The sequence below is a fragment of the Loxodonta africana genome, chromosome 27, assembly GCF_030014295.1.
Source record: "Loxodonta africana isolate mLoxAfr1 chromosome 27, mLoxAfr1.hap2, whole genome shotgun sequence".
NCBI classification, from domain to species: Eukaryota; Metazoa; Chordata; class Mammalia; order Proboscidea; family Elephantidae; genus Loxodonta; species Loxodonta africana.
The window spans coordinates 14,966,165-14,990,180 of NC_087368.1; the positions used below are offsets into that span (position 1 = coordinate 14,966,165).

Below are 24,016 nucleotides of genomic sequence, written 5' to 3' on the forward strand. Positions count from 1 at the left end.
GAAACAGACAATCATATGGTCTACTATGCTGGGAACGACAACTTGAACAGGAATGGTATTGCATTCATCATCAAAAAGAACATTTCAAGATCTATTTTGAAGTACAGAGCTGTCAATAATAGGATAATATCCATAAGTCTGCAAGGAAGACTAGTTAATGCAACTATTATTCAAATTTGTACACCAAAGACTAAAGATGAAGAAATTGAAGACTTTTACCAACTTCCAAAGTCTGAAGTTGATAGAACATGCCATCAGGATGCATGATAATTACTGGAGATTGGAATGCGCAGGTTGGAAAATATGGCCTTGGTGACAGAAACAATGCCAGAGATCGCATGATAGAATTTTGCAAGACCAAAAACTTCTTCATTGCAAAGATCTTTTTTCCCCAGCAGTCTGGTTAGAGAGTACCAAATGAGAAATTATGACATGGTTGGGTGCAGACTATATATAGATGCAGAGAAAATTCCAGAAAGAAAATGATCATTTGTAATATGAAAATGATAATAAGTAATATTTACTGAGCATGTACTATGTGCTAGATACTTGTATAAACACATAAACACATTGTACACATTATTAAGTCAAACTTCTGTGAAACAGTTATTGTTACCAATCTCATTTTACAGATGTAAAAACTGAGGTACATATGGATTAAAAAACTTGCCCAACTTCATAAAATTAATAAGATGTAGAATCAGAATTAAAACCAGGACAGTCAGGCTCCTGAGACCACACTGCTATGCTATGCTGGATTTTAAATACAAGTCTACAGTCTGATTTTCTCAATTTTAAAACCTGAGAGGCTATGAAAACTAAAACAAGCCCTGGTAGCACCAGGTTAAGCACTCAACTGCTAACGGAAAGGCCAGAAAGATGTGGCTGCTTCAGTAAAGATTTACAGCCTCAGATTTTTTTTTTTTTATAGAAACCCTATGGGGCTATAGAGTCGCTATGAGTTGGAATCAACTTAATGGCAATGGGTATGAAAACTAAACTTTTTTCACAACTTATTTGATGCCAGAAGCTGCCCTGAACTGACATGGGTGTCTGCACAGCCTTTATTTATCCCACTTACTGTGACTATTCATATGTTTCACTGAAGAAATATATTTGATTAAGGAGTGCTGACCCAGACCCTAGTATAACTGTTATGTAATATATGATGTGTACCCCTTTTTAAAATCCAAAAAAATCCTGAATTCAAAACACACTGGCCCCATGCATTGCAAATAAGGGATCGTGGACCTGTAATACCAAAATTTAGTAAGAACTTAGAATATGGCATGCCGATCAGTTCACATAACTTCCTTTAATTCTCCCAAAACTCTATTACAAAGCACTCCTCTTGTCCCCAATTCAGAGGTGCAGGAGCTGAGTTCAGAGAGGTTGTGTATCTCATCCAAGATCTTACAAATTGTCAGTGGAAGAAGAGTTGGAAATTGAACCTCGTAATAATGGCCATATTGGTTTTTTGTATTTTGATATAACTTAAGCACCTTAAAGGCCAGTATATACATATAGTTTTAATGTAATACTCTTTTTTTGGGCAATTAAAAAGTCTGGACTCTGAATCATTACATCTGGAGACAGATTCAGAGTTCTGGCCACATTAGAATTTTGTCCTGAATGAAGAGTTCAAAAGCCTCTGGCTACATCTTTCCCTGTTAAAAACTGCTTCTGAAAGATACTACTGTCATTTTCATTCCCTTGTTCAGGATTTCTAGCTTCCAGGGTTTATAAGTCATGTGTATTTCCCCTGGGGCTGGGTGGAGGCCTGTCTACTTCTGGCATCCCTGGTGGATTCATCTTAGAACTGGGGAGCAGGCAATGCTCATTAAGAAAAACAGAAGATGGTGAGGTAAGGAAATAGGGGAAGAGAGAGGGGAAAAGAACCTGACCACTTCCCTTTGTCCAGACCCAACCCTACCTCCCTCAGGATAATTCACTATAACCCAAGGCCTTCTTCCACCAACATTTCTCCAGAGAGACTCAAGTCAGGGGGTAGGGCAGCCTCAGACACAGTCCAGGGTCCTCTCTACGGAAGTACCTGAGGACGGATATGAAAGGCCCAGACAACCATAGCTGTCTTTTTCATAAAATACTGGTATTTCAGACTTAAAATAAATACTGCATTGTTCAGTCTTACAACTAAAGTCACTGAGGTCTGTCAGAGCCCAGAGTCCACTCTCAGTCACTAAGCCCTAAGCCTCCCAACCTTGCCTGATATGTCCGGTTCTGAGCTGCAGCCTCTTCCTCATTTTCTGTGTCTAGGAGCCCTGTGGTACCAGGTGGGGTCGTGGCGATAGACAGACATTACTTCCAAAACACTGGAGCTTATGACCCTCTCATGTCACTGTGGGGTGGCGAAAACCTCGAACTGTCTCTCAAGGTATGTCCTGGATGGAGGGAGGACACAGGTTGGGGTCCTTGGAGCAGAGGGTACAGCCAAAGCTTGGGGGCAGCTTTAGGAATGTCACCGGTCTGGGATAAGGCTGTGGGCAAATTATAAAATCTACAACATGGTGTCTCCACCCCCCTGTTTCTTCCCCTTCCCCCATCTGTCCCTCAGAACTCACTGTCCAAACCTGCTCACAGGAAATGACATATTACCAACCTCAGTGCAATGGGCCTTGGTGGTTCAGTGGTAGTATTCTCACCTTCCGTGAGGGAGAACTGGGTTCGGTTCCCGGCCAATGCACCTCGTGTGCTGCTACCATCCATCTCTTAGTGGGTTATTTTGTGTTGTTATGATGTTGAACAGGTTTCAGCAGAGCTTCCAGATTAAAATGGGATAGGAAGTGTTTGGGGGGCCAACTCAACGGCCGTGAACAACAACACCTTAGCACAGAGGTTCTGCACACGGCGTTCTTAGCATCTCAGTAATTTTTTCACGGCACCCACAGGCCAAAACGAACACCTAACAGCCCTGTTGTTGTTGTTAGGTGCTGTTGAGTCGGTTCCAACTCATAGATACCGCATATAGAACAAAACACTGCTCAGTCCTACACTGTCCTCACAATCGCTGTTATACTTGAGCCCATTGTTGCAGCCACTGTGTCAACCCATCTCATTGAGGGTCTTCCTCTTTTTTGGTGACCCCCCAATTTACCAAGCATGATGTCCTTCTCCAGGGATGGTCCCTACTGATAACATGTCCAAAGTATGTGAGACAAAGTCTCGCCATCCTTGCTTCTAAAGGAGCATTTTGTTTGTACTTCTTCTAAGATGGATTTGTTCATTCTTTTGGCAGTCCGTGGTATATTTGATATTCTTCAACAACACCATAATTCAAAGGTGTCAATTCTTCTTCAGTCTTCCTTATTCATTGTCCAGCTTTTGCATGCATATGTAGTAAGTAGTTAGGTCCAAACAACTTCATAAGTATTTGTCCTAATAAGTCAGTGCCTACTGGGCACCACACAGCCTCTTAGACCTCAGAAGCAGATAGACACCATCACCACACTCATTTCCTCTGCCACAGTGATTTTTGCATGACACTTGCTTTCTATCACAGCAACCTCCAAAAACTCAACCTGGCAACGACATCCATCATCAAAAGTGCTGTGGACTGATGTTGAAACCTGGAAGCTTATAGTTTGCACAGAACCCAATGAATGTCACTGTGTTTCTCTTGAAATTTTAAAATATCACAAGGCACCCCTTGGAGTTCTCTGGGGCACCCTGGGGCACCTTGGCACACAGTTTGGGAGCCTAGGCCTTAGTGTCTTTCAGTTCATATGCTGCCAATCATAGAACTGTTTTCATTTTGATCTTTGTCCCCAACGTGGAATGAAAGGTTTCCTGTCAAATGAATGTCAGACATTTGGGAGTAGGTGGGAGAATTAGTGGAGAGCAGAGAGAACGTTCCTAAAGCAGTGAAGGCCACATTAAAGGAAAGTTTTTTTGGTCTCCACCACAAATAGCTTTTGGCACCCGTGTAGCAGGAGACTTCAGAAGCTTTTGGTAATTCCCTAACCATTAGGGACATCTCTGCCCCTGAGGAAGCATCCTTTGGGGGATGGGGTGCTAATCTGCATGGCTGCATCTCTATAAGTGCTGAGATCTGTTTCAAGGTAGGGGCATAAGTGCAGCCCCCTCAGCCCCAGGTCCTTCCCTGGGCACCTGCCACTCATTCTTCCCACCTTGGCACCCCCCTGCCCAGAACTTCCAGATCTGGATTCCACTTTACCTTTTATGCTTATCACTTCCTGCCATCTGCCAGCCCCTCACAGACAGGTGCCTTACTTCCCACCATTACTGAAGGTGGAGAGGTGTTTATTTTCTCCCCTTGTGGCAGACCTGGCTCTGTGGTGGCTCCGTTGAGATCCTTCCCTGCTCTCGGGTAGGGCACGTCTACCGAAATCAGGATGCCCACCCTGTCCTTGACCAAGAGGCCACCCTGCAAAACAAGATTCGCATTGCGGAGACCTGGCTGGCGTCATTCAAAGAAACCTTCTACAAGCACAGCCCAGAGGCCTTCTCCTTGAGCCAGGTAAGGAGAGAGCTGACAGGGCTTCTGTGCCCACCATAGACCACCAGCTGGAGGCTGGGCAGGTAGGTTCTCTTCCTTCTGCCTGGAGGGGAGCATAGAAGCTTCTGGCTTATGCTTCCTGTGGCTCCTCTGACCTGGGACAGGGGCTGCCCCCTGCCTTTCCCGGCATCTCCATGGGACATCACGACCCACCTCGGCCTAGAACTCCCTGCTGTGGTCCACTTGATGGAATGCAGTCCTTCACCACAGAGCAGAGGAGAGGCTGGGTGGGGGTGAGCACTGAAACAGGCTTGCCAGGGCATGGTCATCCTGAGGACAGTGCTCAAGGCTATGAAATTACCCAAGACATGAAACAACTGTATATAGAAAAATACAAAGAGTAAAAAAAAAAAAAAACACACTGAAAAATGAAGACATTGAACATTGAATTTAATGTCTACAAATATAGTGCATTGTTAACTGGTCAACCGCCGCTCAATTCTTGAGGAATGACACATTAAATGCTACTTAATGTGGGATGTGAGATCACATTAATGTTTGCTGTGCTTGGAGTGAGGGCTCCAAGTTAAGACTTCAGGACCCACAAAGGTCTTGGAACAGCTCCCACAAGCCCCTTGCCAGCCACACTGCTGGGTGGCTGGGTGTGAGTTGTTTAACTAAAGGGCCAGGCCCTTCAAATGGAGTGGTGTAATTTCGCCTACTAACCAGGCCTTTCTCTGAGTGCCAGGGAATGTCTGACAGGGATATGATCCTCAGGGATTCGTCACTGGCCACCCCCATGCACCTGTTTCTTGATTCTCCAGCTATATTTCCAGAAACCCCATACCCTCCGTGAAGGCTCAGACCCTTGACCAACCCTCTGTCCCAAGTCAGAATAGCCTCCATGGCCTCATGGGAGGAATCCTGATGTAAGAGACCTAGAGTCACAGGGCTCCAGGATTGAGTGGATTAGGTCTCCTCTAGGCTACAAGGTTATTTGCTTAGGGGATAGTGTTAAAGAATCACAAACTCCCTGGGCTCAACAGCGATTCCCAAGGTCTGGAAAGTCTGGAGCCCCTCTTCATCCTGTGAGTTAGTCACATTATTACACAAAATGGCATTGGCCCTGTCCCCAATACAGGAGCTGTGCTGCTGATGGCAGCCTCTTTAGTTACTCCAAGGAAGGCTCTGAAATGAAGGGAAAATTCTCACAAGGACACCATTCAATTCTTAGCTAGCATCTTTGTCCTCCTTCAGTCTCCTTCTCCTGCTCCATCTAGGGAAAATGATAGGATGCGGCCAACTCTAGACATCACTCTAGAAACCATATAGCCTAGTGGTTAAGATCATGGACTCCAAGAACAAGAATGCTTGGGTTTGAATGTTGGCTCTTTGGTTGCATGATATTGAAAGCTACTTAACAACTGCTTCTTCATTTGATAATCCTTGCTTATGAGGTGGTTAATATGATTAAATAGGTTATTATATCTAAAGCACTTAGAACAGAGCCTGACACTAAGTAAGCCCTATATGAGTGTTAACTACCATCATTATTACCGTGGCTACTAGTAGTCAACAATAGTCAGAAAAGGTCAACCAAACACCTGCTCTGTGTAGGCCCTGTGTGGATCCTGAACTGTGCCCAGTGCTGCCCAGTTCCTAGTGAGGGCGAAAGCTCCTCTGTGAGGACAAAAACCCACAAAGTTCCCAGCCATTCATCTCAGGCAGGCTGACGAGGGACACTTTCACAGGTGGTGGTTGAACTGTGGCTGAATAGGTACAACTTAGATGTCCAGAGATGGAGTTGGGAAGAGATTCTAGAGCCCTTGAGTACCAGGTTAAAGAGTTTAGACTTTATCTGTTTGGCAGTGGGGCGTAAGTGGCATGATCTCAGTTCTACAGAGTTCTGTAGAGGTCCACAGAGCTTCTTCCATTTTTAATCTCTTGGCTTTCTTCTGGCCAGAGCATCTCTTTTACCTCTCTCCACGTGTCAGCTTAGTATTTGCTCTTTGCTTTCAGAGAACACTTGCTCAATGTCTGCACAGACTGCATTTATAAAGAACTCTTAAAGAAGTGCTAAATACAGCATAATATTTCCAATGCACCTTCCACCAGACGGGCTCAACTAGAACATGGTACGCTGGCTCCAGCCAGTCTAAAAGCAAAACCATGTAAATTACTTACAGAACCTCACCCATCTCACCTCAGTTGTCTGTTTGTTTAGAAGTACCATGAATATACACCTGGCTCCAGACACTAACAGAATTTGGGAACTGGGGTGATGCTGGCATTTTTAGAGCCCAGCTGGTCTGCTTTAAGGAAATACAATTTGCTTGTCTAGTTGCTGATTGGGGAGTTTTTTTAAGTACTTCTTTGTGTTCCTTCTATTTACTAGAAAACCAAGGCCCCATGAGAGAGTGAGTTACTAAAGAAAAGTAGGGAAAGAACCAGAACTTGAATTGCAACTACAACTAGAACCTGGGTCCAGCCTAATAGTTTGTTTTCTGCCTCCCAGCTTCCTGGTGTCTGGAAACACAAATCCTCAAATGCAGATACCACCCTCATCCAGGAATAGCTGGTATCTTGTGAAGCAGTTCTCATCTATAGTTCTGTCTGAGTTGGGGGGAGGCAGGGGTATGCTTGATATATAGAAGGTTCTCAATAAATGTTTCAAGAACCTATAAGCTCAACAAGGGCAAGGACAATGTCTATTTTGCTCTCCATTAAAGTCTCTAACATCTGGTGCAATTCCAGGTACATAGTAAAAAAAAAAAAAAGTGCTCAATAAATATTCATTGATGGAATAGATAGTAGACAGTAAGGTGAAAACACTATTGAATATGATGTCAAGTTATAACTCTGACCTTTTAGAAGCTATTGAACTTGGGAAAGACATTTCAGTTCTAGGAAACCTATTTTAAGAGCTGTCATAAGGATCTAATAAAATGACATACATGAGGGCACTTTGGAAAACATAAAAGACCAGATAATACTAGGCTTACTAAATTTATAAAGTCTGTGAGTTGAGGTCCCTTATTAGTCTTTCTTTTTTTGAAATCCACTTGGATGTCCACTTAGATACCCCGTTCTCTGATCCAGAAATGCCTCCATTAGTTCAGTTGATGACTTTCACAAGGAGGATGGCGCCCCCTACTGGTCAGTAAGAAGACAGGTTTAGGAGAGGATTTCTTCCTTTTCTGAATCATTTTTTTTCTTTAGAACATTCCATTAATTTGTGTTTTGAAAAATATTCTAATACTTGCTTTGATTTCAAGGCCATCCATGTCTCTCTTAGAGTGTTTGATAATATACACTTACTTTAAATAGTTAAAAATCAGTTTTGTTCTAAGGATTTCTATCCTCCTAGCCCCCTTCTCACCTTCAACTCCAATACCTTGCACGGATTTTGAGACACAAAAATCCAAGAAGACAAAACCAGAGTTTCACTGCTGGGGCGTTGTCGTTCTCTTGGTTTCTCCTCTCTTGCAGCAAGGTTGTACAGAAAGGAAAGTTCAGTGTCAGCATGACTTCTCATTTGAAGTCCAATTTGCTAATTTGTTCCATCACCAAGAAAGGTAAAAGTGATGGAACTCACATGAAGAGGTGTTTCTACTTTGGCAGAAAAATCCAATCTAGAGGAGGGGCTGAGGTGGGGTGCTCTCAACTGAACACCAAGAATGCTAAGAACTCGTCAAAAATTTTATGCTGATTTCCTTAGAGGAAAATGTAATAGATCAATTTGGTTTGATGGTGGTCATTCATTTGGAACCTCTGACCTGGGCTTCCTGTTCCAGACTGCTTTCTCTTCCTCTCCCCAGCCCAGGAAATAATTATCTCTGTTTTTGGCTTTTGGTTCTTCCAATCCCTCCCAAGTACCTCTTTCTTCCCTAACAATATCCAGGGCTTAGTGCTAAACTTCAGTGTTAAGGACTTCCTTAGATATCCCTCCCAGAAAAATTGCATCATAAAGGAATATTTCAGGGAGAAGGAATCAGTCCAAAGGATTGATTCTTTCAAGGAGGAAATTTGAGAGCCTAAAGGAAAATAAAGGTAAACGTTCATTGCTCCCTCCCCCTAATTTCACAGCTTTCTTCTATTTCAGTTAGTTGTCTTTGGTTAGATTCCTGCCTCCATGCAGCCCATCATGGTTCTGCACCACACCAGCTAGGCGCAAAGCCCCGCCATTTTGTCGGTTTCCACAGGAAAGCTAGCAAAGCAGGGATATCATGGTCTTCGTAGACTGAAGATTTCAGGGGTTGTAGAAGGGGGTGAAATCACAAAGCAAGTGGCCACCTATCATCTTGCTGGTTCCACAACTCTCTCTAAGGAAGACTCATCCTATTCTGCCCCTTCCAAACCCTCTTCTCCCAACACATGACCGTCCCCCTGTCTGCAGCCCTCACTGTCTCCCTATCCTTCAGCTTCTTCTCAGCTTCCTTCCCCCTCCCCCTCCCCCAACAGGAATTCTGGCATAAAACAAGCTTTTTCCATCTCACTGCCTGTGTCTTTCTGCTTCCAAGGCTGAGAAGCCAGACTGCACGGAACGCCTGCAACTGCAAAGGAGGCTGGGTTGTCGGATGTTCCACTGGTTTCTGGCCAACATCTACCCTGAGTTGTACCCATCTGAACACATGCCAAGGTTCTCTGGAAAGGCAAGGCATGACCCAAGGCTGAGGGGGAGGAGAGGAAATGCTGGGGGCACATGGGGGTAGTGGGTAGGGAAGGTTACTGAGAAAGGAGCAGGGTGTTCAGAAATGGTTCTAGTTTCCTCGCTCCTGCATTGATTCTAGTCAAACAGTCGCAAGCTCAGCAGGGTCTCAGAGGTCCTTGAGTCCACACCCTGCCTCCATGCCTGCCCCTGAGGGGTGGCTGGGTTGTTCCATAACCCATCCCAGAGCCTCTGAGGAGGACAGGTATGGTCTGCCTCCTCCAGGTGGCCTGTCCCTTATAATCAGTGGTTTCAGCTTGACTCCGCCTGTTTTTATAGCTGGAGTATGGCACCTCGAGATACACTTCAGAGAGCGAAGGAGAAAAATGATGCCCGATAGAGGATTCTTTACAACGGAGGTCAGGATTCACTTCTGTGTGTATGTCTACTTTCAGCTCCACAACACTGGACTTGGCTTCTGTGCAGACTGCCAGGCAGAAGGAGACACCCTGGGCTGTCCCATGATGCTGTTTCCTTGCAATGACAACCGGAAGCAACAGGTAAGACCTGCAAGTAGCTGACATTTTTTGGGATGGTCTTTACTTCCCTTTGGGGCATCTCAGTGGCCCCATGTCCCTTGATTGCCCATGGGCAGTCCCCCGCTGTGATGACCCATCTTTTCCATCACAGCTCTGCCCACCCACCCCAGCTCTAAGCATAGGCATGGGCCGGCCTCAGAGAACAAAGGCATCATGGTTAGAAGGAAATTGAAGGGCTATTTAGCCAATCCTTTCATTTGACAGATGAGGAAATTGAGGCTTAGAGAGTGACTAGACCAAGGGCTACAAACTCAGATGCCTGCAGAACTCAGGCAGGTAAAGGAATGAACAAAGTGAGCTGGGTGCGGGCTGTTGTGACCTGAGGAGCACTTGGCCTATCTAAAAGGACATAGTTGCATCCCCCTTCTCAGTTTGAACAGATTTTTTTGTCTTACATATAAGTGAGACCAGTATTATGAGATCATCTAAAATTTAAAAAAATACTGGAAACCTAGAGTTTATGGAAAAACTCCTTATTTAAATTTTAAACATATAAAGCAGAGACAAAACAAATCCTGTGTGAAGGCAAATTTCTACCAGGCACCATTTTGAAACCTCTGGAGCAGCCCAAGGTCATTAGCCAACTAGGACCAGTGGTGGAGACAGTTGGTCACCAAAGGGGGAGCTATGAGCACAAAAGAAGTGAGAAGAAGCAAAGGGGAACCCAGAAAATGTCCCCCACTGCAGGTGTGCTTAAACCAAGGATTTGTGACTGGTACTGTGAGACTCAAGTCGTCTGACACCGAGGCCTGCCTGAATACGTGTGTGTGTGTCTTTCAGGTATTTAATGGGGGCCTACAGGAGCAAACACTTTATCCTACAGGGGTGTCTTTACCACAGCTGTTTGGTTTGGTGTGTGTGTGTGTGGATCCCCTTTGACAAAATTACTCTCCCCTGAGATTTTTTTTAAAGATAATTTTAATTTTCTCACGTAACAAAAATCTGGAAGTAGGTTGTTTAAAAAAAAAAAAAAAGGGTTGGTTAATTCAGCAACTCAGCAATGTCAGGTTATATGAGTCAGCTTCTCCAGAATGTTTTTAGCTTTCCCCTCATGGTTGCAAAATAACTGCCACAGCTCCGTTTTCACTAGACATCCTCCAAGGCAGGCTGGATGAAAGGCATAAGGGATCTCTTTAGATGTATCAATTTTCAGCTTATGAAGGAACAATATCTGTTCCAGAAATTCCTCAAAACCCAGTAGGCTTTCTCCCCTGAGAATTTCTAACCACAGTATGTATCTTATATGAATTTAGAGTTCAAATTTGTACTAATTGTGTGGTTCAGGAATCCTCAAACAAGGCCACCTACATAATTTGCAAGGACAAATGCAAAAATAAAAATGCAGGACCTCTCATTTAACAATTATTAAGAATTTCAAGACAGCAATAAAAGAGATTTAAACCAAGTGTATCAAACCAAGAACATATAACCTTTCTAAGCACAAGGCCTATGTGACTGCACAGGTTGCATGCCCATGAAGCCAGCCCTGTCTCCAAGCCACAAAATTAACATAAAAATTAGTTCCAGGCTGTACCTGGCAGGAACAAACACAAAATGATTTTATCAGGACATGCCCTCCAACGAGGCTGCACAGGCTTCCCACAGTTAAAGCACCTCTGCAGATAGACTCATACTCCAATACTATAAAACACCTGAGAGTCAGCAGGTACAGCAAATAACAGGAAAATTAGTTACACAGGCAGGCCACATCTCTCCAGAAAGAGATCAGCTTGGACCTCAAGAGGCTTTTCATTTCACCTTCCAACTCACGAACACATGACATTCCTTATGGCCTCACCTACAATACAGCAAATAGGATAATGGAGGAACATGTCAGAATGTATAAATACGAATGCACTAGCAGCTAGAATGCGAAGATTTCACAGGTAAGGGCTAGTCTAGCAGTGTGTTTGTGGACTTAACCATGAAACACAGTCTTGCTGACCCCGGTAGAAACCGAAGATTCTGCCCCTAGGCCTCAGCTATCTTGTGTACAATCCTTTCATCTCCAGCTTCAGAGGGGAGAGTCTCCCTCTAGCTGCGCTGACGAACGTTCCCTCTGTCCCAGCACCTGCAGCATACCAGCAGGAAGGAGATACGCTTTGGCAGCCCACAGCACCTGTGCTTCGGTGTCAGGGGAGCGCAAGTGGTTCTTCAGAACTGCACAGAGGAAGGCCCTGTCATCCATCAGCAGCACTGGGACTTCCAAGAGGTAAGTCATCAGTTCAGGAAGGGCTCAGTAGTGCTACTGGCCAGAACTTCTGGTCAGTGCTACAACCCGGGCTCTTCTTGACCAGAGGGTCAGCTTTTACCACACAGGCTTTTGTTGTCAGACTTTGTGGCTTTACACTAAGGCCAAATCGGACATACCACCTTTTTTCCATTTAATGCAAATTCCACTGTGAGCATTTATTATTTTAGTAAGACTTTGATTCCTATTACTCACAGGAGAGAAACTCTAGATCCTTCCCAAAGATTGAATATCAATATAGAGGAACTAGGAGTATAAAGTACTTAGAGAGAGGGTCTCAGATATAGGACTGGAAGAGGAATGTGATAGTATCAACAATAAGTGTCCATCCATACGCAGCTTTTTCTCCATTTCAAATCCTTTCTGAAATGAGTTAGCGTATAAATACACAAAATATACACATCAGTTTTTATTTCTTTTCTTCCACTTCTTCTTGGGGGTAATAACCTAATTGATAAGCTAAATCACAGCAGGCAGTTGAGAAAAAAGCTCTCGGGGCTTTGATAACCAGTCAAGTCAGGACTCAGGGAGCCCACACATGCTAAGAGAAGTCTTAGAAGCCAAGCTGAGGTCTACAGTAGGCCATAAAGGATCATTTTAAGTAATTCCTGTGAATGAAGTATTTTCAAAGCAGTATTTAAAAACGACAAGTTAAGATTAGTGAGTAATGTACCCAGCATATTTCAGGCATTAAAAAAAAAAAAAAAAAGAAATTTAAAATGATATTTTCAGAAACTAAATATTTCTTTAAAAAGGGAATAGTTAAGTTAATATTAGATCTGGTGTGTTTTCAGCAGCTAGTGGCCATAGTCTTTCAAACATGTCTGGCTTAGGTCTTCAAATGATCCTTGAAATCTTGCTCTCTACTACAACCTGGTGGCAGCAAGACTGCCACCAAACCCCAAAACCAAACCCATTGCCATCGAGTCTATTCTGACTCATAGTGACCCTATAGGACAGAGTAGAACTGCCCCATAGGGTTTCTAAGGAGCGGCTGGTTGATTCAAATTGCCAGCTTTTTGGTTAGCAGCTGAGCTCTTAACCACTGCACCACCAGGGCTGATTAAATCCTTTCAAAAGCAGAAATTTATAAGTACAGTGATAACAATGAATGTCACAAATACAGCATAAAGAGTGGTCTGTCTATACATTAACATCCTACTAACCAGAACCCTCTAAGAAGTGGCACATTTACATAACCACAATAATTATAATGAGGTTAATGACCCCAAGGCTCTGAAAGACATCCAAATTTGGGGGTTAACTAAATTATCTTTTATGTTAATGAAAATACTACAGTTTTGTACCAGGCCAGTTCGCACTACCCTTATTATTCTCTTAATAATTAGCACAATCCTTAGAAATGCCTTCCTTTGCTGACTAGTTGTAGGGGACTGGTTTCTTTTTTTCAGAATGGAATGATAGTTCACATCCTGTCTGGGCAATGCATTGAAGCTGTCGTGCAGGAAAACAATAAAGACTTGTATTTGCGCCAGTGTGATGGGAAAGCCAGTCAGCTGTGGCGATTTGACCAAATCAACCCTGTGGATGAATGATGAATGCCAGTGTCAGAAGGAAAAGAGAATTTTGGCCAACACAGTTCAGCTCCAAGGGAACTAAAGAGTATGTATATTTCATGAAGTAGGCCTCTTAGTGTTTGTGTTTCTGGTGATAGAAAAGAATATAAACAATCTCTCCTTCTTGCATCTTATTTCATTGACAGCTGGCTGTTTGAAAAGGAAAAATCTGATTTATTGTCTCATTGTCTTCATCACTGGAAGATAATCATTCCATAGTACAGAAAGTTCTTCATTTTTTCCATTAAACACTTAAACAATTGCTTTTACTTCTGACTAGGGAAAGAACCCTGGGCATTTCTAGCAGCACCTCTAGGACACAAAGGTCCAATAGATCAATTTCTTTGCCTTCAAATGATCTTACCTTGGATTGTCTATGTGGCCAACCATGAAAATTAGAGTGTGAAGGGGATGTAATGGTTTGATATCCCAAATACTTTGGACAAGGCTTGTTAGCATGAATTTCATGCTCATTGGTATAACAATAGCTCAGAAAAAGGGAGAGTAGGGTTGGAGCGAAGGTGGAAGGGAGCTTTGACCCAATTATTCAGCTCAATCTAGCAGCTGAAAAGAGTCAGTAAACCTGAGAAAGGTATTTTCACATTTATGAGAATTTCCTCAAATTTTCTACCTCTGTCCACCCTGTCCTAGCCTTTCCCTAGATTAGCTACCATAACCAGATTCCCTTGCAATGTATTTCTCTTTAATCCTTGGTATTGCAAGGATCATCCAAGACTGAGAATACTGATTAACAAAAATGTTTACAGTTGAGAGCCTCTCCTGATGTCTTGTTTCAGGGCTTGTATTTACTGGATCATTAACAACAGTCTTTGCAAAGTGACAGACTTCCTTGAGAAGGGAATTACAAAGCCTAAGCTAAAGTTCTATGAAAGGAAGCAGAATTGGATGTAAACGTTCATGAAGTGGTCACAGGGCTATCCCTGAGCCCACAAGAGCTATCTGGGGCCTCCAAATGAGCCCACAGGTTGAACATTCACAGCGTGGGGAAAAAAGGACATGTTGACTGGTGTGTCTGACACCTCAACAAGCACAGGGCCAATGCCAAGAAGAGCTGAATGACTCTCCTTGCTGTGTCCTCGCCTACCTAGTTCAGCCGTAAGTGTTGCTGAGTGTAGTTGATTCTGATATTAAGAAGACACCATTTCTGGGGACCATGGTCTCAAGGGATATCTGGGTCTATTGGCATAACATAGTTCTAAGACACATCTACTGGTCCCATCTATCCAGAGCAAAGGAGAATGAAGAAAACCAAAGACACAATAAAAAGATTAGCCCAAAGGGCTAATGGACCACATGAATGACAGTCTTCACCAGCCTGAGCCCAGAAGAAATAGATGGCACCCAGCTACCATCACTGACTGCTCTGACAGGGATTACAATATAAGGTTCTGGACAGAGCAGGAAAAAAAAATGTAGAACAAAATTCAAATTCATGAAAAAAGACCAGATTTACTAGCCTGACAGAGATTGGAGGAACCCCCGAGACTATGGCCACCAGACACCCTGCTGAGAACTGAAGCCACTCCCAAAGTCCACCTTTCAGTCAAAGATTAACCCAGTGCCGTCAAGTCGATTCTGATTAGACAGACCTATAAATCAAACAGCATACATATGTGAGGAATGTGCTTCTTAGTTCAATCAAGTATACTAGACCAAATGGGCAGTACCTGCCCAAAAGCAAAGACAAGAAGGCAGGAAGGGACAGGAAACTTGGACGAATGGACACTGGGAACCCAAGGTGGAAAAGGAAAGAGGAGTGCTAACACGTTGCAGGGATTTCAACCAATGTCATAAAATGATTTATGTATAAATTTTTGGATGATAGATAGTAGACAAGGATCCACTTCAGTGAAGAGAAGGACAGCACACAACACAACTGGGCCAAAGCAAAAGCTAAGAAGTTTCCTGGACACATCCAAACACTTTAAGGGACAGAGTAGCTGGGGCTATGGCCTGGGGACCATAGTTTCAGGGATCATCTAGGTCAATTGGCATAACATAGTTTATGAAGAAAATGTTCTACGTCCCACTTTGATGAGTAGCATCTGGGGTCTTAAAAGCTTGTGAGCTGCCATCTAAGATACATCTATTGGTCCCATTCCACTCAGAGCAAAGAAGAATGAAGAAAGCCAAAGACACAAAGAAAATACTAGTCCAAAGGATTAAAGGACCAAATGAGCCAGAGACTCCACTAGCCTGAGACAAGAACTAGATGATGCCTGGCTACCACTAATGACTGTCCTGACAGAGAACACAACAGAGAGTCCCGGATAAAGCAAGAGAAAAATGTAGAAAAGAAACTTGCACTATAAACTTTCACCTAAAGCACAATAAAAAATTTTAAAACCCTAGGAATGAACCATTAAAGAGAAGAAGAAGGTGCTATTCATGCCCATTTCTCTCCCAGGTGGAGTTCACTCTCGACATTATCAGCTTGAAACCCTCTCCCTCAACAATGCCGATCTCCTTCAGGATATTTCAGAGCAAAGTGCATTTCAAATGAGAAAAATTAGGTAGAAAGTGTGTGTCTACAAACAGTACCTATCATCATTGTGTATTCCTTCTCCACTTGCTTAAGTCAATGGCATGCTGCACTTCTCCTTTCACCTTTCTCTGTACTGTCCAATATGGAAGTCACCTGCCACATGTGAATATATAAGTTTAAATTCATTAAAATTAAATTTAAAACTCAGTACCCCAGTTGTAAGGGTCACATTTTACATGCTCACTACCCACTATTGGCTAGTTGGCTACAATATCAGACAGTGCAGATATAAATAACCCAATAATTACAAACAGTTCTCTGGGACTGTTTGTGCTGATCTAGGTAGATTCATTATCCCATGTAGAGAAGAGATTTTACCCACTGTTTTCTTGCTTCAAACCTGTCTATATTTAAGACAAATTCCCATAGCATTCTGAGGCTGAGCTGGAGCTAAAAATTCTCAGATGACAACCTTGTAAAGAGTATTGATGGTTGAAGAATAAACGTTAAACAAGACCTCTATTTTTTCAAGTGAATTTTATTTTCAGATTGTGGATGTTTGATGTTGCTGATAAATTAACATAATTAAATAAAAGGCTGAATTCAATTGTGTAAGTTGTGTTTGACAGTAATTAACAAAAGGACCCAGATGGCTTATTGCTTAATTGGTTGAACAAAGCAAGAATGCAGTGCGTCTAGCTTCTTTAACCATCCCCATGATTTATTACTTTATTACAGAAATGGTTGTCAACTTGGTCCCTGGCTGGCATTTACAGACCTTTAATTTAAACAAAACAGATGCTTCCATTTAGTTCTAAAAGAAATTCAACCTTCTCATTACGGTGTAGCCAAGTATTCAAATTTCCTCCTCTGTCGACTCAGCTTTAATTTCATCCACAATTAGCAATTTAAAACCAGAGAAACTTGACAGCTGGGAGACCTGATTCCCAAGAGTTTGATCTTCATTTGCCCATCTGACTTTTATGATTGGTTTCTAAGATTGAATTTCATCATCACTCCCACTAAGTTAGTCAATGGAATCCCAATGAAGGGAATGGAGAGAAGTTTTCAGCCAGCAGTCTAGGAGTCAACGTTCTTTTTTTTTTTTTTTTTTGCGGGGAGTCTCTGGGTGGCACAACGGCTAGCAAAGTTTGGTGGTTCAAACCCACCCAGAGGTGCCTCAGAAGATAGGCCTGGCAATCTGTTTCTGAAAGATCACAGCCCTAAAAATCCTATGGAGCAGTTCTACTCTGCACATGTGGGTCACTATGAGTCAGAATTGACTTGACGGCAACTAATAACAACAAGGGAAGCAGTGGTGGTAGAAGGGGAAAGTGGGAGGTGGGCGCAGTGTTTAACTGGGTGTTCATAGCAGTTGAGTGCCAGAGTTGAGGATGGGAGCTCAGGGGAAGGGGAAAGTATGTGGTTTCACACATTATGTTCCAACCACAATAACAGCTCATAGTTATGAGTACTTTATTTTTCTCCAAATTTCATTTATTTTGTTGTTGTTGAGAATATACACAGCAAAACATACACCAATTCAAGTTTCTACGTGTACAATTCAGTGACATTGATTACATTCTTTGAGTTGTGCAAACATTTTTACCCTCCTTTTCTGAGTTGTTCCTCCCTCATTAACATAAACTCACTGCCCCCTAAGGTTCCTATCTAATCTTTCGAGATGCTATTGTCAATTTGATCCCATATAGATAGTTCTTTAAAAAGCATAATGCTCAAGGCAGACCTTTTTTACTAGTTAAGCTAAACTATTGTTTGGTTTTAAGATGTCTTTAGGGGATATTTTTGGTTTAAGGTTTAAAGATTATCTCAGGGCAGTAGTTTCAGGAGTTCATTCTCTGTGGCTTCAGAAAGTCTAGAGTCCACGAGAATTTGAAATTCTCTTCTGTATTTTCCCTCTTTTGATCAGAATTCTTCTATGGAACCTTTGATCAAAATGTTCGATAATGGTAGCCAGGCACCATCCAGTTCTTCTGGTCACATGGCAGAGGAGGCAGCTGTTCATGGAAGTAATTAGCCACACATTCCATATCCTCCTCTTATTCCTGACTCTCCTTCTTCCAAGGGCTTAAGATTCTTTATGTTATTTCACAATCGCAAAAGCAGATGTCATTCCAGGAGAAGACCTGATCTATTTCCTCCTTTGTCCCATTGCCACAGATCTCACTGGCCAACTCAGAATTCCAACCTCAATAGGCATCAAAAAGTCACCCAGAACCATGATTAGGGTGCCATCACTGCACCACAACTTGACATTATTAGAAATCATGCTATTGTGCTCACCTTAAGGAGGTTCCATTTTTAAATGAAAAAGACAGTTGGATACCAAGTGATCTGTGACTAGTGCCAAATCTGAATAAAGGCAGACTATGTCAATGAGCTGTCTTAATGGACACAACTGTATATATTATGTAAACTATTTATACTTGTTATTTAAATGCTCTTTTAAAAATACAATTTGTTTGAACCGCTTTTGACCCAAGCCCAAAGCCTACAATTCCTGTGCTGATTGTTCAAACACATAGATTTAGGCAATTAGCCACATATTCCATGGCAAGGAGGTGAGATTTCCAGGATTCTAGAACCTTCTGTTATTTCTGTATTAAGAACAACCCTCCAATCTCCAACCCCCTTGCCAGTTTCAATCTCTTCTTCCATGAATGTGCTCTTTGGATATAGAGGTGCATCCTTGCTATCATTTTAATATTGTGACACTCTGCTGCTGTGGTAGGTCTTACCATAGGTAGGATATGTTTATATTTTCCCATCACCAAAGGCTCTATGTAATGCAAACACACTATGCTGTCATACATATAAACAGCTTGCATAACATTCTTTGGATTAAAATAAGAATCATCGTGGTCACTTCTGGGATCATATTTTTCAAGTTTAATCCTAACAGACCAAATTCATGTTTGAAAATTGCAGTTCCCCAACAATTCCCAAACTCTTCAGCTAGCTCATAGTCAACTGACATTCCAGGATCCTTGGAAAACACTAAAATAGTGGAAAAAGAACAGGGCTAACTCTGCTGCAGTTTTGGCATGTGAAAGGCTTTAATTTTTCAGTACAAGAATGGCCAAGAGAGTAGCATTTCCTTTACTTCATTGAGAGGCCCTCACGAAGACACTGCTGACCACTACCCTTTAGGCACAGGCCAAGAGTGGCATTGCTTAATATTTTAGTCAAATAAGATACAGCAGAGCCTGAGCAGCTGTCTTTAAAGTCATAACCCACCTAGATACACTAATGCTTTCAGGGAATGGAGAAGTATCTATTGCATGGGATATAGACAGCTCTTGGATTATCCAGCTAGCACAATTCTCCAACTGTAGGTTCATGGCTACAGTGGAAGCTACCCTGTTCCCACAGCAAGATTCCACTCCCTTCTCCCAGTTGATTGGTCCCAGGGAGGACACCTGACCCAGTTGAGCCAATCAGCATGTTACCCAGTAATTTTATTATTGAGGCTAAGAAATTAGTCTGTCTGCAAATGACTGAGGAGATAATGTGAAAATTTCTGAGCTCTCAGCAGCCTTGTTTCTGTACATGACCCTATGAAGCAGATAAATTAAGTGAGAGACGGAGAAAAGAAGCAAATGTAAAAATAGGAGCAGAGGCAAGGAGGCAAGAAACAGAAAGAGCATTGTGATGACAGTCAAGTTGCTGGTTCCAGTTTGTTTCCGAGGCCTTACTATCCCTGTCTTCAGAGTCCATGAGACACCCAATAATCTTTTTGTTTCATCCAGTGCTTCTCAATCTTCACTGTGCTCACAAATCACCCAGAAATCCTGTTAAAATGTAGATTTCAATTCAGTAGCTCTGGGGTGGGCCCTGAGATTCTGCCTTCCTAGTAAGTTCCCGGGTGATACTACTGCCGCTGGTATGTGCAAACAATTATTCCAAGTTGCATTTCTGTTACTCGGAACTAAAAGAGGGTTCTTGGGCTATTTTCCTTTGTTTATCATAGATCTCTTTTTGAATCCATGTGATAGGATGGTTTGAGCCTATGTTTTATAGGACAATACATCTTGTCCAATGTAATGAGGATGATTTTAATTTATTTTTCTCTCTTCCCTTGGCACCCTTGCTCTCTCTCATTCTGTCCACTAGTTCTACTCTTTTCAGAGGGGAGTTCTTTACCATTTTTATCGTTTGTTCTGTGGTTACATTGTGCCATCCTCACTTCCCTTATCTTGTCCCCAACTTCCCCCTATTTCCCATCTCTGATCAAAGCTGCTTTTCCAGAACCATGGTCTTGTGGGCTTTTATCTCACTCTCACTTTTCCGTTATCTGGGCCTCTATGTCCTTCTATCACCTATTTCAACCAACCATTCTTAATGGAGTGAATAGCCTCGATTTCTCCGAAGGATTTTTTGAAGCACTGAGAAAATCAACTAACAGCTCAGATTTTCCGCTCATCAATCTCATCTTCTTTTCTGGTAGAATCTAGGGTATGAAGATGAAGAAATGCCATTTAATATGGACTTGGGATGATAGGGCTATTGGAGGTAGTGTGGTGGTGGTGGGAATGTGGCTCTGGTTTTGTGGAGTCAGCTGGGGTGCAAGCAGGTAGGTAGCCCTATGTAGAGGACCTACATAGAAGAAGCCTCTTGTTGTTAGGTATCATCAAGCTGATTTTCCACTCATAGCGAGTCCATGTGATAGAGTAGAACTGCCCCATAGGGTTCCCTTGGCTGTAATCTTTATGGAAGCAGACCACCATGTCTTTCTCCTGTGGAGCTGCTATGTGGGTTCAAACCAGGGCTTCAAACCACCCACATCAGGGCCTAAGGACTGGCAGCTTCACCCATACTATCTAGCCACCCATGACAGGGGTCTGAAAATAAGTGGTGCCTCCCAGTCCTTACAGCCAACAGCATTGGGTGCCCAAAGTCTGGCTGTAAAACCAACCCACCTAAGTGCTCTAGGGGACAGTGACACACCTTCCACCTAGGCACTCAGGGGCAGCCATCATCCCCCTATCTTGCTCAGCACATAACCCCCTACTGTGGCCAGACATCTGTACCTGCTCCAATAACCCCTACATAGCCCTGACCAACTAGGAATGTGGGTATGAGTCTACACTATACACTCAGTGACCAACAACTTAGAAAAACCTGAGCTGAATCCACACACAAAAAGTGAACAGACTCCTGGGCTCACACATCTAGAAGTAGCTCTAACCACCTGGTGACAGGATGTGAGTGTCAAAGGTGTCAATAATCAAAGCAGCTCATATGCCCAGCCTATTTGGGCATATCAAAACAAAACAAGAAGCTAGGACACAATAAGGAAACACAAAATAAATAAATATAATAACTTACTGATGACCCAGAGACACTAGTCAATGTCAAATCACATAAAGAGGCAGACCATGATGGCGCCAGCAAGTGAACAAAGCAAAGAACCAGGAAACCTCCCAGAGGAAGGTAAAGTCTTGAAATTACCAGAGGTAGAATTCAAAAGATTAATATACAGAGCTTTTCAAGATCAGGAAGGAGATCAGGCAAAACTCAGACCAAGCCAAGGAACACACAGACAAAGCAATGGAGGAATTTAGGAAATCTACACAAGAGCAGAATGACAAAGTTAACAGGCTGCTAGAATCCACAGAGAGACAACAAATAGAAATCCAAAAGATTAACAATAAAATTTCTGAATTAGACAACTCGACAGAAAGTCATAGGAGCAGAATTGAGGCAATGGAAGTCAGAATTAGTGAGGTTAAAGGTAAAGCACTTTACATCAATTTATTTGAGGAAAAATCAGATAAAAGAATTTTAAAAAATGAAGAAACTCTAAGAATTATGTGGTACTCTGTCAAGAGGAATAACATGCAAGTGATTGGAGTACCAGAATGGGGCAGAAGATAACAGAAAATACAGAGAGAATTGCTGAAGATTTGTTGGCAGAAATCTTTCCCTGATACTGTGAAAGACAAGAAGATATCTATCTAAGAAGCTCATCAAACTCCACACAGGGTAGCTCCCAAAAGAAAGTCACCAAGACATAATATAATCAAACTTGTCAAAACCACAGAAAAAGAGAGAATTTTAAGAGTGGCTAGGGATAAACAAAAAGTTGCCTACAAAGGAGAGTCAATAAGACTAAGCTCTGACTACTCAGCAGAAATCATGCAGGCAAGAAGGCAATAGGATGACACATATAAAGCCTTAAAGAAAAGAAAAAAAAAAAAAAAAGCCAGCTAAGAATTATATATCCAGCAAAACTGTCTATCAAATATGAAGGTGAAATTAGGGCAGGACATTTCCTGATAAAGAAAAGTTAAGGGAATTTGTAAAAACAAAACCAAAATTACAAAAAGTACTAAAGATAGTCCTCCGGCTAGAGAATCAATAATATCAGATAACAACCCAAGACTAGAACACAGGACAGAACAACCAGATATCAACCCAGATAGGGAAGTCACAAAAAGGAGTCAAACATAAAACACTGAAAATAGGGAAACGGAGATGCCAATATATAAAAGATGACAACACTAAATCAAAAAAGAAGGACTAAATAGTATAATCATAGAACTTTCATATACAGAGGAAGTTAAGGAGATATCAAGAAATAAAACATTGGTTTAAGCTTAGAAAAATTGAGGTAAATTTTAAGGTATTCACAAAGGGCACTAACAAATCTACACATCAAAATAAAAAAGAAGAAAAACATAAAAACTCAGCAAATACAAAATAAACAAAAATGCAAAAGATGAAAAGAAAATACAGAAAGAATAATGACTCAGCACAGAAAATTAAGAGGAACAAGGAAAATGTCAATACCACACACACAAAAAAAAGAATACATCAAAATGACAGCAGTAAACTCATACCTATCAATAATTACACTGAATGTAAATGGCCTAAATGCATCAATGAAGAGACAGAGAGTGGCAGAATGGACAAAAAACACAATCTGTCTATATGCTGCCCACAAGAGACACACTTTAGATTCAAGGACACAAACGAACTAAAACTCAAAAGATGGAAAAAAAAATATATCAAGCAAACAACAATCAAAAAAGAGCACAAGTGGCAATATTGATCTCCCACAAAATATACTTTAAAGCAAAATCCACCACAAAGGATAAGGAAAGACACTATATAATGATTAAAGGGTCAATACACCAGGAGGATATAACCATAATAAGTATATATGCACCCAATGACAGGGCTGCAAGTTACATAAAACAAACTCTAACAGCCTTGAAAAGAGAAATAGACAGCTCCACAATAGTAGTAAGAGACTTCCACACACCACTTTCAGTGAAGGACAGAATATCTAGAAAGAAGCTTAATAAAGACACAGAAGATCTAAATGCCACAGTCAACCAACTGAATCTCATAGACATATACAGAACACTCCACCTGACAGCAGCAAAATATACATTCTTTTCCAATACACATGGAACATTCTCAGCGTAGACCACATATTAAGCCACAGAGCAAGCCTTAACAGAATCAAAAACATTGAAATATTACAAAGCAACTTTTCTGACCATAAAGTCATAAAAGTAGAAATCAATAATAGAAAAAGCAAGGGAAAAAAAAAATCAAATACATGGAAACTGAACAACACCTCATTCGAAAACCACTGGGTTATAGAAGAGTCAAGGGGGGGAGGAATAAAGAAATTCATAGAATCAAATGAGAATGAAAACACATCTCACCACAACCTTTGGGACACAGCTAAAGCAGTGCTCAGAGGTCAATTTATAGCAATAAATGCACACATCCAAAAATAAGAAAGAACCAAAATCAAAACATTAAGCCTAAAACTAGAACAAATAGAAAGAGAGCAGCAAAAGAAGCCCTTAGACACCAGAAGAAAGCAAATAATAAAACAGAGCAGAAATAAATGAAATACAGAATAGAAAAACAAATGAAAGGGCCAACAAGACCAAAAACTTTGAAAAGCTCAACAAAAC

At 41.9% G+C, this 24,016-nt stretch overlaps 1 protein-coding gene across 1 annotated transcript in view; it reads left to right on the forward strand.

The window, feature by feature from the left end:
* GALNT15 (polypeptide N-acetylgalactosaminyltransferase 15) overlaps nt 1–16,207 on the forward strand; it is a 53,802-nt gene extending 37,595 nt beyond the window's left edge. The window contains exons 5-10 of the mRNA XM_003415742.4: nt 2,278–2,395; nt 4,304–4,498; nt 8,998–9,129; nt 9,581–9,685; nt 11,793–11,936; nt 13,388–16,207. Coding sequence (XP_003415790.1) covers nt 2,278–2,395; nt 4,304–4,498; nt 8,998–9,129; nt 9,581–9,685; nt 11,793–11,936; nt 13,388–13,531 — 838 coding nt within the window. The 3' untranslated portion in view covers nt 13,532–16,207. The remainder of the gene's footprint in view (nt 1–2,277; nt 2,396–4,303; nt 4,499–8,997; nt 9,130–9,580; nt 9,686–11,792; nt 11,937–13,387) is intronic.
* Nucleotides 16,208–24,016: the final 7,809 nt, after the last annotated feature.